The sequence below is a fragment of the Orussus abietinus genome, unplaced genomic scaffold (genome assembly GCF_000612105.2).
Source record: "Orussus abietinus isolate OABI.00-Male unplaced genomic scaffold, Oabi_2.0 scaffold15, whole genome shotgun sequence".
NCBI lineage: Eukaryota > Metazoa > Arthropoda > Insecta > Hymenoptera > Orussidae > Orussus > Orussus abietinus.
Window position 1 is genome coordinate 747358 of NW_019396010.1, and position 13616 is coordinate 760973.

The 13616-nt window shown below is 52.1% G+C and overlaps 2 protein-coding genes across 2 annotated transcripts; both read left to right on the forward strand.

The window, feature by feature from the left end:
- Nucleotides 1–42: 42 nt before the first annotated feature.
- LOC105696559 lies at nt 43–4472 on the forward strand (the record flags this gene model as incomplete). The annotated part of the gene is made up of 1 exon (XM_012419128.2): nt 43–4472. A coding segment is annotated over one exon (2835 nt), but the record flags the coding sequence as incomplete, so codon positions are not given.
- A 2979-nt stretch (nt 4473–7451) lies between these two features.
- Nucleotides 7452–11720, forward strand: LOC105696539 (transcription factor AP-1). The gene has a single exon (XM_012419092.1). The coding sequence runs from the start codon at nt 8456–8458 to the stop codon at nt 9266–9268; it is 813 nt and encodes a 270-aa protein (XP_012274515.1). The 5' UTR covers nt 7452–8455; the 3' UTR covers nt 9269–11720.
- Nucleotides 11721–13616: the final 1896 nt, after the last annotated feature.

Genomic DNA, 13616 nt, shown 5'->3' on the forward strand with positions numbered 1-13616 from the left:
CCGCTGGTCAGCGCCGAAGGGGTCCGCGCTCTGGGGCCCGGGGGGTCCGGAGGGCCCAGCGGCCCCATCGGCGCCGAGTCGCGGGGCCCGATGCCCCAGAGCCCGGCGACGCGGCCCGAGGACCTGGGCGTGACTCCGTGGTACCTGGAGGACCGAGCTCCGGGCGCGGACACGTCGTCTCCGGGGCCCCGCGACCGGGGCTCGTATCCCTCGTGCTCGTACGCCGAGAGAGAGAGCGTTCTCAGGGCGGAGCTGTCCTCGACGCGAGACAGCAGCGTGGAGAGCGAGGTTCCACGACCGGGACCCGGATTGCCTAGGAAGGCCTACATGGACCTGCGAGACGCCATCGCCCTCCTGGACGAGACCTGTCCCAACCAGGAGCCTAGTCCGCTGCTGACGCCGCGCACCCCCCGGACCCCGCTCACTCCCCATCCGAGGAACAAGAGGGCCCGCTCCAAGAGCAGCGACAACTCCTCGACCTACGGCAACGATCGCCTCAGCGATCGATCCCTCGAGCGCGACAAAGAGAGGGACAAGGAGAAGAGGAGGCCCTTCCTCAGGAAGATCGGCATCTCCATGACGGAGGACCGCCCTCTGCTGGCCAAGCTGGCCCCCAGGATCATCGGTAAGCCCTATCTCGAGAAGATCGGGCCCAGCAAGGCCGTCGAGAGGCCCTATCTGGACAAAATCGGGTCCTCCAAGACGCTGGACAAGTTCTTCTCCGGCAGCCCCAGAGGCGTCTCCCCGAGGAGGGTAGAGATCGGCTCGGCGAGGTCTCAGGATGTTGAAAGCGAGAGGAAGGAGATTCCCGAGCCTCTCAAGGAGAAGGACGAGGGGAAGGAGGAAACGGTCCCTAGTAGGGGGAGTGGGTTCGAGAGGACCCGGTCCGGGAAGGGACTATTGCTGAAGATGTACTCCTTCGAGACCGAGGACCTCGAGGTCGCTCGCGGGCAGTCATCGCCGGTCAAGGACCCTAGGGATCCTTTGAGGGGGGCCTCTCTGGACGACGTCCTGGAGGCCGGGCCGAGCTCTTTGCCCCCCATCGAGGACTTTCGGGAGAGGGAGCCGGTCCAGTTCCAGCAGATGTCCACGAGCATGGCGGAGCTGGTCAAGTGCAGGGTCACCACCAGCGAGGAGATCATTTTCTCCAACTCGTGCCTTGGCTCGCCCAGGGAAGCGCCGAGCTGGGGAAATTCCCCCAGGAAAGAGACGGAGACGGCGGCCTCGGCGAAGGGATCGATGGACCGAGACGGCGAGTTCGACTCTTCCGGAGGGTTCAAAATTCAGGAGACGAAGAACTCCCCGACGAAGAGGAAGACGGGACGGGAAGTCGGCACCGTTCCTAGACGAGAGGAGCGCTCCTCGTCGAGGGAGACCGAGATGGCCTCTCCCACGAAGACCAGACGTCAGACCTCCGAGGACATCCTTGACAAGATGGAGACCAGGAGGAACGCCGAGGATAAAACGGACGCGTCCAAGGAAGGTCAGTTTGAGAGGCGAGGGATTTCCTCGGACAACTTGAAGCTATCCAGAGAAGCCTTTGTCAGCTCCACGCCGTCCGAGACGTCCTCGGGATACCAGAGCGAGGGCGCCTTTAGGAGAGACGCCTTCTTCGAGTCCAAGGACGACGGCGCCTCCAGAAAGAGCAAACGGGACATCGGCAGGGAGACCTTCCGACAGCTCCACGAAAAATTCGAGCTGAAGAACGTACCTGCCGAGAGTTACGCCGCGTACAAGAGACGAGCCAGGGCGAACTTCCACGCCAGGATGCAGAAGCAAGCCACGATAGGCAAAGGGACCAGCAACGTCTCCGTCCCCTGCGACCCCGAAGAGCCGAAGACCTCGAAAATAGCGGACGAAGACGCGAACAGGGAGAAGAACCCAGAGTCGAGTCAAAGCCCAGAGGTCGACGCAGCACCCGAGGACCAGACCTCTCCAGAGGTCCAGACGCCTAAGGAGTCCAAGCCCCTCACGGTCAGATCCGTCCTCAGGAAACAGGGCAGCGTGGACAACCAGAACGACCAGGAAGCGGATGCCAGGTCTTTGAGGCGTCCCGTGAGGAGGATCCATCGCGAACCCTCTCAAGAGACCATGGACCTTCTGACCGAGCTGCGCATGGTCAAAAGCCTCCTCAGGACTCCCTCCTTCGACAAGGACGACGAGGATCGCGCGATGCCCATGAAGCTGCCGAAAAAGATCCTGCTGACCGACAAGGAGTTCTGTCTCTCGGTCGAGCGAGAGAACAGCTTCCGTGGGTCCATCAGGTCCAGCAGAGGGGAGAGGAGGAACGAGGACCAGGAACCTCTTCGCCAGGTGCAGGAACGTCGGCCTTCCCCTTCCAAGATCAGCGGGCCCGCTCTCTTCGAGAAGAGGTGTCTCTCCCTAGATTATGCGGACGAGGAGCGGCCACAGAAGCCGGAGGCCAGGGCCATATCCTTGGCTTCGGCCAGGAGTCACCGATCGGAGACCGAGGACACCGAAGCCGGGTCCTCCGACCTGGCCCTGATCTGCGACTCTAAGAGCTACTGCTCGGACGTTTTTAATACGCCCTCCGAAGAGACCGACCCTCTCAAGAGAGAAGACCTCGATCCCAAGAAGGACCCCGACGACCCCGAGGATAAGTGCCAGGATATTCTGGACCTCGACGTCCCCGTTCCCGTCGACCAGAAGACCGCCTCCAAGGGGAGGGTCCACGCCCAGAACAGGGCTCAAGATCTCTACGAGATCATCTCGCCTCGCTCCACCCCCTTCAGGATGAAGAAGAGGCTCGGCAGGATCTCCGTCGAGGAGGCCACCAAGCAGGAGAGCTTCACCCTCAACAAGGTCGACTGCAGGTCCGTCGTCATCCAGAAGAGGACCAAGTGTTTGCCTTTATAACTCCTGCCGATCGCCTCGAGGTCCATCCGTGGACGGATCTTCGACTGCGGTGGTTCTTTCCTCGAGCCCGCTCCTCTTCTAGACACCACTCGTGGAACATTTGTTCTTTCTTGAAGGCAAACAAAGGGCGCGCGGGGACTCACGTTTTTTAAGGCTTTTCGGTTCCTCGAAAAGGACTTAGTAACCTATTTGGAATTAACCCTTATTCCAGGGACGATTCTTCGTTTGGTCGTCGATTACGAGGGATGCATCGGTTTCGTGAAAATGCAGCTCTGGTAGAAGATGGTTTAGAAAATGTAGAAGAAGTTCCGTCCAGGCGTCCTTGCTTTGAAAGCCCTCCTCGGGGAATGTACCTAAAAATTAACTCTGCCGCTCGCCTGACTTAACCCCTACCGAAACGTCCAACTTGAATGCATCATTCTCGGGAACATTAATTTCCAAGCATATTCGTACGTCGTCGGATAGAGTAAACCCAACTCTGTTTGCACATAATAGATGCAACCCTCGTAAACGCCAAGGAAGAAAGGACCCCGGGCCCGATTGCGCGGTGCGCAACAGGTGGTCGAACCGCGACGCGAAAAGGTTATTTAGGTAAAACTACCTCCTTTTCTCTCGCCCTTTTCCTTTTATTTTTTTTGTCTCTTTTTAATCAACTTTCTTACTCATCCTAGTTTGCCCGATTTATAAATAATTTCCTCGCTCCCGCGAAGCGGAGTCTCGCAGTGACGATTCGATCCTGGAAATCCTCGATCCTGACGAGGTGTCAATTCATGGAGAACAATGTGCTTCAGCCCTCGGAAGGGGCGAATTGCTCGGCCGCGACAGCAATACAGCAATCCAGGGGCTGAAAAATGGAAAAACCCCTAAAAATGCGTTTCCGGCTCCCTTCGTAACCGAGATTTCTCCCACTTTAGAGTTTAAAACGTTTGTCCAGGTCCCCGGTGCTAAGTCCTCCCTTGTTGGCCTTCTTCGAGGGCTTCGCTCGATGCTTTGTACTATCTTGGCCAGTTTCTCTTTTTTTTTTTCCTTTTTTCCCTAAAACAACGGAAGAGGATTTAGGACCACGGGGACCGATTCGTCGAGCAGTGCCTTGTCCATGGATATATACATACTTATTCAGAGGAAATCTTACTCCAAAAGGTGTTAATGAATTCCGACTGCGGGCCGGAGTTTCTGAAAGGGTCCACGGAGTTGCGCTCTCGACTCGTGCATGTCGATTGTCTCTCTCATCTTCTTCAACAATGCCTTTCTTAAATGGGAGTCCTTGGAGTGGGTAGTCGGTAAATTCGTTATCCGAGCCCCTACGGCTCTTTGTTAATAACAATTAAAGTCCCGTACTTCACACAATGTGCGATTTGCATTTTGGGAAATCCCGCAGAAATTCCGTTTCACCTTCCTTTATCGGTGGAAATTTTTCCCACTTCCGGTGTCTACGGCTCCTTGATTTTTTTGTCCTTCGAATCGGGATATCTTCATTGAAATTCAATCGGTGGGAATTTGTTAGTTTAGGAATCGTAAGGGCGCAACTCCCACACAGATGCGTCCGCCTGCCAAGCCTATCCCATCGTGGAAAGGTGCGTGATGTTTTAACGACACATATACCTATATACAAATANATATGATGAAGTTACTTTTATATGTGTGTGCCTGGACGAGTGGGTGAAGAGAAAATCGTATTGAAAGGGCGACCGAAAAAAAAGGAAAAATCGCAATCAGGAATTTGTAGGAACAAGGTCGACTGGGAATTGTACTTTCAGCGAAACGATCGGCCGAATAATTGAAAATCGGTACGACAGGGTCGTGACAGAGAAAGGATAGAGTCCGGATTAATCGTAGGAAGGAGCGATGATGTAGAAAGGCAGAAAATGAAAAAAGAGGGAGATAACTATCCGCGCGGTACGAGGAGTATCGACATTTCGCCTCGCGACAGACATCCGTCCATCCTTTTCGGCTGTCCGCGTCCACCGTTTCCCGTATCCGAATCGCACGGTCCGGTCGTCAGAGAAGAGGGAAACGAGCAAGAAGAGAGACGGAAAAGAGTACATCCGATTTTTCGAAACAGGGTCGAAATAGTCTCGCAGAAGCGCATCGACTCGCGCCCGAGAGGGAATAGCGCTATTTTTTTTTACGCGTTTTACTCGTCTTTCTTCTCCTTCCTTTCGTTCCATATCTTCTCCTCCTTTCTTTCTCGCGGGCGAGATTTTGGATTTTATCCTGAGCCTGGATTTTATAGTCGGCGGTATGCTACAATCGTTCCTGCCGTAAAAGTGCGCGTCAAAGGCACGCTCGAAATTGGTATTCCGGGGGTAAAGCGGGAAAATACGCGTCTCCTCGACGCGTGCCTCCTCGAAGACTTCGTGGACATTGTTCGACGGTCAGTCAAAGCCATTTTGTCATTTATCCTCCCACGTTTCGGTCGTGTCTTTGACCGGCGATCGCGGCTCGCCGTTGTCTCGGCGTATTGTTGCGACACTCGCGACAACGGGCTCGGTAATTACCCTAAGAACGGATCTGGGGAAAACGCCTCATTTGGAAAACGACCCACGATCGTCCCAAAGAACCACTACTCTGATAACATCCAAGTACTCGATGCTTATTAATTATTAAACTATTTTTCCCCAAGCTCGACATTGACATTTCCTTCGTCTAGTCGCATTTTAAAGGCGCGAACAATTGATTTCCCCAAATACGCTCTCGCGAGGTCTCTCCCTCGTTCCCAAGATCCTGTCAGGGATCGAGATCCCCGCCCTGGATCCTCCAGATCCACCGTCCAGGGTAATTCTCGTTGTTTCGACCGTACCAAGAAACCGAAGTATTATTTCAGTATTAAAAGCCCTGCGAAGTTATTCGAGCGAGTCCTTGCCGAATTCTTCTCCTCGCTCTTCTTTCTTTCATTTTCATTTCTCTTCCGACTCCGCCGTTCATTTCCGAATTCCCGGCGACTTCCGGATTTCAGCGGATCCCGACTTGTCCTGCGGGGGGATTTCCGGCGAATCTCTTTGGAGTAATCGAAACCCTTGATCGACTCGCGTCGCGTTGAGCGCGTCGCGGTGGAACTTATTGCTATAAATATATAATACATATATTATATATATATATATATATTTATGTATGTGGGTATGCGCGTAAGCATGCATGGGTGCACGTATGTATTTTTATGTAAGACTTACGTTCTCACGCGCTCATTGGACGACCCGCGATCAATGCGTCCAGTTTTTGGATTACGTCTTACGACTCGCCAAGCACGACTGAGCCAGCGTTTTTTGTAAAATGTGTGATAAGCGATTGTGACAGATGATAAAAAGAAAAAGCATTGATACGTTGTTGTAAATAATAACTAGGTTGTACGTTGTATTCGTCGTTAAGGGTTGTCTTCCTCCTTCCCCGACATTAATTGCGAGATAGTGCCGGGACCGATTTGTTTGTCGATTGGGCACTAAAAACGAAATTACAGGGTTCATGGGGTGGGTTTTCGTGCTGGACGTTGAAAATTCATGAGTGGATTATTTCCACTCCTGGCAGTCGAGCTCCAATTAAATTTCCTAAAAATATCTGAAAGCCAAGAATAGTCCATCAGAAATTTGCTTTTATGGCGTGTACGCAGGATTGCAATTTAGAAAACAATTGACCTGAAACCTTGAGATCCTTATCACGGGAGTTTCTGAGGTACTGCTGATAAAGAGAAGATTATCCGGACTTCCGTTATTCTTCGTTTGATGGGTGGGACGTTCATATGGAAGATTTCCCTCTTCTGTCCGAATGATTGCAAAACTTCTCTTGATTTACGATGGATTCGAACGCTCTTGGAACTTTCCCAAATAAATTTTCGATACTTGAAAACAATTCTGACAGGGTATATACCTTTTGAGAATTTCTGGAATAAATGGAAAAACAAGCGATTCGTCATACTATTCCTCGAAATGGAGAGTCACTCTAAGGGGAGGCTTTCCCCCTGTAGAATATCGAACAATGGTAATCCGCTTACAATGAGGATTATCTATCAGCTCGACCGGCAGTTTCGCAATCCGGTGCAATTACCTTTACGACTTGCGAGATTAAGTGGTGTCCCAAGTAGAAGAACCATTCGGGAGAAGTTTTAAGATAACTCACCCCTGAATATCCGGAACTTCTTGAACATTTTACCTGCGGTCGAGAATGGGCACCGCATTAAATCTCTCAAAAGCGCCTGTTGGGGTCTCTACGAGGACAATACGGTAATCATCCCTGTAAGTAAAAGCCGGGTAATACTCTGCGAGTAAACAAGTTACCTGCGGCAATGTGCACTGGCGGAAAGCGAGATGGCGCCGCTGTTTCGCTTGCGCGTAACGGTTCCCTCCTTACCGGCGGCGCGCGGCGTTCAAATTCTCCCCCCACGGTCTCGCGTCGCGGCCGAGGCGCGCAGGCGCCACCCAGTTCCTAGTAGCGCGGCGCACTCGGCCAATGGGAGGGCAGCCATGACGCCACCGGCAGCCAATCCCAGGGCCCGCTCGTGATGCCAGTCCCTATTTTTAGCCGGCGTGAGTCACGGGATATAAGGATGAACGTTTAGTTGGCCGTTCACAAGTTGCCGAGACTGCACGGTGCGAGGTGGCGGAGAGTCGTCCCGCGGCTAGAGTACGCGCAGGTTGTTCCGATCGCTCCGTCGTAAGCCAGAGTCGGCGATCGGGTCTGGACGGTTAGTCCACGGTTAGTCCACGGTCGTTCGAGCCGTGCAAGGTGCGTCGCGGGTGCCGTGCATGTGCGCTCGCGCGCCTTACTAGGCGGATAGTTCGCGCCGGCATCGGAGAGTGCCGTGACTCGTGAGTCATTGTTGTGTTGACAGTCGGGAGCGGCAGTCGGTGCGAGCGGAGTGCGCAGCAGCGGACTCTATCGGCGACCGGTGTCGCGATTTCGTCGGAATTTCGGGCGGTTCGTCCGGTGAGGACCCTCGCGTGAAGGGTCTCCCCTCACGTGGCCGAGTTCACGCGAGTCCGCTCACCACTACTACGGCTCGGCGCTAGCCTCCGGGGACCGCGGCGAGTTATGTAACGGAGTGAGAAGGAGCTATCGGCCGGACGGAAGGAGCGAGAGAGACGTGGCGAGAGCGACCGCCGGAAGGAGAGAAAGAGCGAGCCAGAGGCAGATCGCGAGTCTCGGGGAGGCGCAAAAAGAGGTCTGCCGGAACTCTACTCGCGTTTCCTTCTTATTATCGGGATCGGCGACGATTAATCGCGCCCTGGGCCGAACGGAAACGCGAGACGCAGGTTGCGATCTCGAGGACGAGTGCGAGTAGTGGGGAGGTGGTTATTAAGGGAGTTTCGGAAAGTTTATCCTTCGCTCTCGGCCGAGTGGAAGAGAGAGGACGAGATAAGGCGAGTTGCGAGACGCGTAAAAGGTTTACCAAGAAACTTCGGCCACGGTAAAACACTCTCGAGGAAGGAGGAATTAAGGCAAGGAAATTAACGGTTTCAGTTAATATATTTATTTATCGCTCTTGAGTGGAACTCGAGAGGAGAAAGTGGTCACTCTAGGTGGAGGAGAGAAAAGAGAAAGAAGAGAGACTCATTTTAGGGCTTCGATCGTCTTCGGTTAAGCACCGATGGTGCGCAGCTCGGCGAACATGGAGTCGACGTTCTACGAGGAGAGCATCATCTACGGTACCACCAATCGGGAGAACATGGGCCAGCTTAAAAGGAATCTGACGTTGGACCTGAACGGCGGAACGAGGCAACCCCAGGCCAAGAGGCCACGTCTAGGTCCTCTGCCCCCGGCTCTGAACGCTTTGGCCCCGGTTCTCACCTCCCCGGACTTCCACATGCTCAAGTTGGGTTCTCCGGAGCTGGAAAAGCTCATCATCGCGCAGCAGGATACCCTGATGACTTCGGTCCCTACGCCCACGACGCAGATACTCTTCCCCAAGACCGTCACCGAAGCGCAAGAACTCTACGCCAGAGGATTCGTGGACGCCCTGAATGAGCTGCACCACTCGGACAGCTCGCAGGAACCGGGGAGCATCCACGGGGCCACCTATACCACTCTGGAACCTCCGGGCAGTATACAGAGCAGCACCGAGTCCCTCAGTCAAGGTCTCATGCAGATCAAGGACGAGCCCCAGACGGTACCCAGCGTCTCGAGTTCGCCTCCCATGTCGCCCATCGACATGGAGAGCCAGGAGAGGATAAAGCTCGAGAGGAAGAGGCAGAGGAACCGCGTGGCTGCCTCCAAGTGTCGCAGGCGCAAACTGGAGAGGATCTCCAGGCTCGAGGACAAGGTTAAGCTGCTCAAGGGAGAGAACAGCGAGCTCAGTGCGGTGGTCCACAGGCTGAAGGAGCACGTGTGTCGCCTCAAGGAACAAGTTATGGACCACGTCCACTCGGGGTGCCAGATCATGACCGTGTCGGGTCAGTTCTGAAATGGGCGAGGCGTCTTCTCGAGGGAGAGATACTTTCCAAGCCCAGGGTCGGCGTGACGCCAGCGTTCCGGGGACCTTCGCCGGACTCCTACGACGTCTCCTGGAAAGCCGAGAATCGAGAAACGAACGACGAGGGTGACCTGTACCTTTTGTTTCGTTATCTCGAAGCAACTACGCGGCGTGAACCTCTTGGCAGCGTCCTGGAACTACGGCGACGTCCAGTGGCCCCTGGAGTCGCGCTGTGGCGGCCATTTTGGAGAACGCACGCGGGAAATTCGAACGGCGCCGACGACCGACGGATTTAGAAATTTCTCGACCGCGTGCCATTGATATGTCGTCGTCGATAGTCGAGGGATACGCGGTAGTTTGCGGGAAATCCCGAGAATGCATTACTGGGACGAAATACTCTTCATCTTTCACCGAGGATACCGTGCCTCGTCTCGAGGGGAAATTAATATTACGTCGAGATTCGTGGAAGTAGCCGCAATATTTTGGACACATTCTTTGTCGGACTGGCGAGATCATTTTATTAACTCGGAATTGACCGTTCCCTTGATCATGGCGAAGGGTGGATTGCACCGGTCTTAATGACTGGGAGATTATGCGGATGTTTTAAGGAGCGGAGTCGAAAGTTGCCGTTTTCAGGGATTTTTTTTCTTCTTTTAGGGTTTCGAGGTCGCTCTTTTGGGCTGGCTTGATCGCCGACGTGTCTGTGTTCCCGTAACGCGTCACTTGTGCATCTAGTCCTGTCCAGTATGCCCTCGTAACTTATACACACGCAGACGTACGTATACATACGTACATACATACACATACACACACTTACGCAACGTATATGCACATCGGCGCAGCGCGCGGCATAGACAAACCGGCGGGACGGCCATTGGCCCGTTTCCCCTGGAGCCGCCGCGGCTCGCGACAACGGAAAGCCTAGCGTCGACGGCTCCTAGAATATAAAAAAAATTTTTCCCGTCGTTTCTTCAGTTCTAAACGTTCGCTATCAATCTGTAACTTCTCCATTTTCTCCGGAAAACCTGGAGGGACGACCTCGGCCTCGTCTGGGAATTTTTTCGCTCCTTGCCCCTTGTCGGAGATGTATTTATGCCGCTCGCGATAATCGCCATCGATTCTCCCGGCTCGTCGAACGACGCGGCCGGTCTGTCTTAATATTAATTTATTTATGCCGCGAGTCTGTGACGCGAGATTTTATTATTCCGACCAGGGGCACGAGGCGAGACGGACCGTTCTCGGATTTCTTCTTCGCTCGGCGGTATTTCGACCTTAACGTTTTAATTGCGAATTAATATTTCGGCGAGGGGAGATATCGAGAGGACTCTCGGGGAAGGAGATTAACCCCGGGGGCAGAGATTCGATTTTTTATACGGACTTTTTAGCGGTAGGAAGAGGCGGAGGACACCATGGGGCCTCTTCTACCCTCCGAGAGGGGTTTTCTCGCAGGTCCTTCTCCCCGCAGAAGAGACGTCACGCGATCAAGGGTTTACTGTTTAAGGTGTGCCTTGTAGGAGATACTCGGAGGGCGCCATTTTGGATTTTTGTCCGGCGTCGCCGCCTCTTCCGAGAGTTTTGCCTTCCCTTCCGGGGCTTCGCGGGGGTCCTCTCGGTGCTTTTCTTTCTCGGAAGAATTTTCCTTAGATTCGATGTATCCCTGCGATGGATCCCTCGGATCCTGGGGCGAGGTTAATTAGCTTAATGCGAGCGATCGAACCGATGGATTCTCGTCCAAAATGGCGCGCGCGCTTGAACGGACTATGTCGCGCCCTGAAGGGGGAAAATAATATGTAAGCGCGAATCGCTCGGCAACTCGCCGTTCTTCTAGATGTAAGAAGCGCTTGCCATTTCCGGGACAAACTCCAAATGCAATTTCGTCGGGGTCTTTCCTTGCGGCCGTAATGAAATTCGCTTTCTCCGCCGGTGTAGGTCGTGCCGAATCTCACGGTGCTTCGGCCTCTCTTCTTTTCCTTTTCTTCTTCCTCCATCTTTTTACACCGTTGAGCAACACGATTTTCGACGCGCTAAATCGAGGCGTTCTATTTTCTGACCACTTTTGTACAGACCATTATTGCGGAGTGCCTTTGTAGGAACTTTTTTAATGAGAATAAGCGCGAAATCGAAGCTTCGGATGTGTTCTTTCCCTCCCACAGTTTTTTTTTCTTCGCAATCTTTTATATTCTTCCCTCCCGTTCCTCTTTGCGATGCACCTTGGGATTTCGCAAGCGAGAATCGTGAAACGCGTCGTAAAACAGCGACCTAGAAATCGTATAAAGAATCGTTGATTGGCGCGTTAGGGAACATTAATAACTAATTATTATACGACGGCGAGGCGAGGCGCCGAGCGAAAGGGGGCGAGAGAAAGAGAGAGAGAGAGGAGGAAGAGGAGGCGTTGCACAAACGTAAGAAAGTAATGAAAACTACATGTGATTTAGCAATTAAGCGAAAACCCCATTAGATGAATATGTACATTAGTCGTGTACTACTGCGGTAAGAGTAGATATTCTTGACGTTTAGGAACGCAAAAGATTTTCACTCACTCGGACACACCATAATAGAGTTACGCATAACCCCTATTTCATAACGAGAGTAAATATTGCTATATTATTATATGATGTAATAATATTATATATATATAAATATATATATACATATATGTTATATATTATATATACCAAGAGAGAGAGAAAGTGAGAGAGAGCGCGCTCGCGCGCGGAGAAATCTTTTTTTACGAATAATTTTATTTTTGAATGAAATATGAAAATAAATTTCACTATATTACACTCATCCGTTTGTACTTACGTCTGCCTCCTGTTAATTAGATCGCAATTAGGCGGATGGAGTTGGTGATTTATTTTTGGCCATGTTCTTGCAGTTGGTGGTGCCAATTTCGAGGCGGGCTTAAAAAAAGGGAAGAGGGCCCTCCGGAGTAACCCGGGATAGAAAAGCAAAAGGAACGGGCCCTCTTCCCCTTAGTTGGCTTAACTATTGCAATTGACTAATTGACTCAATTGGGAAAAGTTCTTAGGAGGAATTAAGATCGGAGCCAGATCACGGCAGTGATAGAAGTCGGGATTCCGCAGGCCATTGTTGCCTATCCTCGCGGTCCCGCGGTTTTTCTTCCCAGCGGGGGATAGACTATTTTTAATCACTTTCATCCGCAGTAACAATTGTTAAAAGCATGGGCAGGAGGTAGGGGGAGGGTATGGCGTCCCGAAAAAACAAAACGGGGACGTTTTAGGACGCCATTGCCAGTAAATTGGGACAATTGATCCCCTTAATCGGGTCGGGCTCGAATTAACCTGAAGTGCCCCCACCTCTGACTGCAATAAACAATGTTTCGTTAACGACTCCCTTTTTCGAGGAAAATCCAGGTGCACGGGTCGCCGAATTGCTTTATTGCTTCCCCTACGGGAAGGGTGGTTTTAAATAGCCGCTCTAACGAGCTCGTTACAGGCGATCGACATCGCCATTGTTGGCCGGGGTATCAATTAAACAATACATTGATATTTACCCCGGTTAATTCTGACGGTTTAGCGTATAGGCGAGGAGAGGTGCCAGCTAACTGAAAATTGTGGAGGAAAAAGCTCGGGAAATTATTATTTATTTATTTTCTTTTTTTCGGGGATTTCGAGACGGGGACCCTTCGCTCGGAGAGCTCTTTCTTTTCACTGTACCGGCAAGAGGGACGGGGTTATTTTTACCTACCCGTTAATTTGTTGATCTTAGGCCAGCCGCTAAGAGTTTAGAAGGGCTATAACTTAGGGCAGGGTCCTTTTTCTTAGGATGACCTCGCCGAACGACGACGGACATATTATAGTTCTCACGTGTTACGAGGGAACCGAGGCGGGAGATGAAAGAGACGCGACGGATGCCTCTTCCTCTTTCCTAGTTATCTCGTAAATAAAAACCACGTTATGCGTACACCAGGGCTCGTCGAAAAGATTTAAGAAGGTAAATAGATAATGCCGAGATTTTTTCCTCTCTTTAAAATATTTTTTTTATATTAAAAACCGATGGAGATATAGAAGGAGAGATTTAATGGGAAATCTTAGGCCAAGGTTCGGCAAAGAAACCGTCCGGCGGGCTTTATCTATCGGCTCGATTGGCCATTTCGCATTACCGTTCGCCATGACCCTGCAAATCGAGATAATGACTCCTCGTGACATTACACCGGGCTGCGATCGATCCTCCATACGGTCGGAACTCCGCAGAACGGCGACGTTTTCCCTGGAACGCTCGCGGAGAAATATACCGACCGAGAGGAGGGAAAGGTAAAAAGTATAAGAATCGTAAGTAAAGAAGTATTAATAATAAGCTCCTCTATCAGGGAATTCAT

Coding starts and splice junctions, on each gene's coding strand:
- LOC105696539 (XM_012419092.1), top strand. CDS start 8,456: ATGGTGCGCAGCTCGGCGAACATGGAGTCGACGTTCTACGAGGAGAGC.